The 2,500-nt window shown below is 40.6% G+C and overlaps 1 protein-coding gene across 2 annotated transcripts in view; it reads right to left on the bottom strand.

The window, feature by feature from the left end:
- The window catches only part of LOC137983679 (uncharacterized), a 42,812-nt gene extending 42,522 nt beyond the window's left edge, over positions 1 to 290 (bottom strand). For both annotated transcript variants that reach the window (XR_011119012.1, XM_068830879.1), the window contains exon 1: positions 157 to 290. Coding sequence is in view for 1 of the 2 variants with exons in the window: in XM_068830879.1 (XP_068686980.1) it covers positions 157 to 198 (42 nt within the window). In the remaining variant the exon portion in view is untranslated. The remainder of the gene's footprint in view (positions 1 to 156) is intronic.
- Between the last annotated feature and the right edge of the window lie 2,210 nt (positions 291 to 2,500).

The following is a 2,500-nucleotide window of genomic DNA, read 5'->3' as shown; positions in this document are numbered from 1 at the left end:
TTCACTTTTCGCCCCTAACAACATGAACATCTCATTCATTCTAGTTCAAAAATTTATCTTGCACACCGTACGCGGGCATAAAAACCTATTTCTTCCCTGTAAACGTGAGGCTGTTTAAATTTTAATAGGAAAAAAAACGTGCCGTTAATCGCTTACCGTTGGTTTCAAACGTTTGCAAAGAGCTTGGTCACGTAACATCCTCAGGTTGGCATCACTTTGTCTAGAATCTAGTATCTGCCGATAAATTCAAGAAACAAGGCAGCTTCTGCAAGTACCGGAGCCGAAATTACTTAAAACAAAAGAAACAAATGACCGAAAAGAAAACAACTCCAAAGAAAGACTAATCCCAAGTGACCGAAAACACAATGCTTTCCGGTACTTTCGGAAAGACCCAGAAAGAAGCTTAACTCCAGCACGTTTCTTTGATTTTTGGCCAAACGCTAAGTGCTACGTGTCGATGTTAAAACTCTATGTTCTGAATATCTTTGGTGGGTTTCGCGAATTATAGACTTTTGGGTCTTTGGTGTCGTTTGAAAACTTGAGAAACAATAATTACCGTCAGTTCAAAAAATGCCCCTTATATTTATGAACCGATGAGAGGTCGCTCTGCTTGAGGCTGATAAGGACAGGACGTAAAAAAACCACGTTTGCACCAAAAACAAGTGTTGAAGATCACACTCTATTCTTCATGCCTTGTGTACTTTATTTTTAGAGTCTTAGACGGCGTAGAAACTGAAACTTGATATATAAAACTACAATATTGTAGTCCCAATCGAAAAAGGCCGGTAAAAATAGTAACGGGACAGTGATAATTAATTTTGAGAAAGACGGTTTTATTATGAAAAAGTCGAAAAATGATCCTCAGTAGATGCCTGTATTTACGGAAACCGGAAACGGTTTCAATTATTTCAACAGCAAGATGGCTCGGTGGTTGTGTTCGACGAAGGAGAACACATCGTATCGTGTCAGTCCCGCGGGATGTCCCTCGGGTAGCGATCGTGATGCCACACGATTTTCAGCGTTTGGACGCCAACATGGCCTCGATCTCATCATCGGGGGGAAACAGCGTTAAGCTCCCTGTAAGAGGAGCTCTTCTGCGCCTCATCAACACTCCACAACTTGTGAGATATGGTGTTATGAAAATCTAACATGTAACTGGCGCAGCCTGTAGAACTCGCATCGGAATAACATACACGGGAATAAAGGAACCGTGTAGATAAGAGGCGCCTATTTTTTAGGGAAGGAATGTTCTCTTTCCAAAAACATAATTCATTCAGAGTTGAAACCGTCAGGGAAATTTTTCCATCCCATGTAGGACTTCTTAAAATATCAAAATGAGAAACCTTGTCATAATGCGAGTAATATTACCAAAGACGAAAGCCATTGAGATAATCTTACCGACAAACTGGGCCAATTTTCTAGCGGTACTAGAAGGATACTGAGAACGAATTGAATCAATAGCCTGTACGACACTGAGAATCCTAACTGAAGGAATGGAAATAGTGGCTAAATCAATACAATAACCCAACCAGACTAAACAAGAAGTTGGTTGCCAAATCGATTTACTATCATTGGGTAGGAAACCCGAACGCTGAAGCGAATTCTCAACAAATAATGAAGCAGCTTCACAGCGAGCGAAACCACGGGCGGAACCAAGCCCGTCGTCAAGGTAAACTGTAATTCTCACAGCATTACTTCTCCAATACCTGACGAGAACACGAACAACCTTAGTAAAAATATAAGGAGCTGATGATAGCCCAAAAGGGAGAACTGTAAACACAAAAAGCTTCCTTACGCCATTAACAACGCAATTGATGTTCCTGCAAAATATCAATATGGTGGTAGCCAGATTTGAGAATGATCAAATTTAAACATGAAATGATCAAAAGGAAGATAAACACAAGCGTTTCTAATATCCTCAAACTTGAACTTTTCTTTCCAAATATGTTTATTGACATGCCTGAGGTCTAAAATCAACCCTTTTCTTGCCGCCACTCTGTACGGAAACAGACAAAGGATTGACAACATGAGGAGGGCTAGAAAATTGAACAACTGAACCTGACAAAATAAGCTCTTGAATAGCCTCCAAAACAAAATCAGCGTGTATAAGTGCTGAATGGTTACTGTTGAAAAACGCATTCGGAGGAAATGTAATAAAGGGTATAGCATACCCCTTGTCAATAACCCGGAGAATGAAATCATTCGCACCTAACGCATCCGCCCAAAAAGCAAAATGAGCTTTAAGCCTACCCTTAACCGATTGGATGCTATTGGGAGAATTCTCAAATTCAAAACACTCCTCTAAAGCTGGACCTTCGTGAAAATTACCTTCAAGAGTTTCTTTTACTGCTTTATTATCAGCAATAGAACTACTGCTGCCCAGAAGAACCGGTGTCTTTACTTGACAAACTTTGGATTTGTTTGTAGGTTGATCCGGCAGTTAAGAACAAGTTGGGGCAACTGGCTCTCCAATGACCAGTCTTGCCGCAGGCGAAGCAGA

The sequence above is a fragment of the Montipora foliosa genome, chromosome 1 (assembly GCF_036669935.1).
Source record: "Montipora foliosa isolate CH-2021 chromosome 1, ASM3666993v2, whole genome shotgun sequence".
Taxonomy (NCBI): domain Eukaryota; kingdom Metazoa; phylum Cnidaria; class Anthozoa; order Scleractinia; family Acroporidae; genus Montipora; species Montipora foliosa.
The sequence above is the reverse complement of the archived record's forward strand: the minus strand, read 5'-3'. Positions and strand labels throughout refer to the sequence as shown.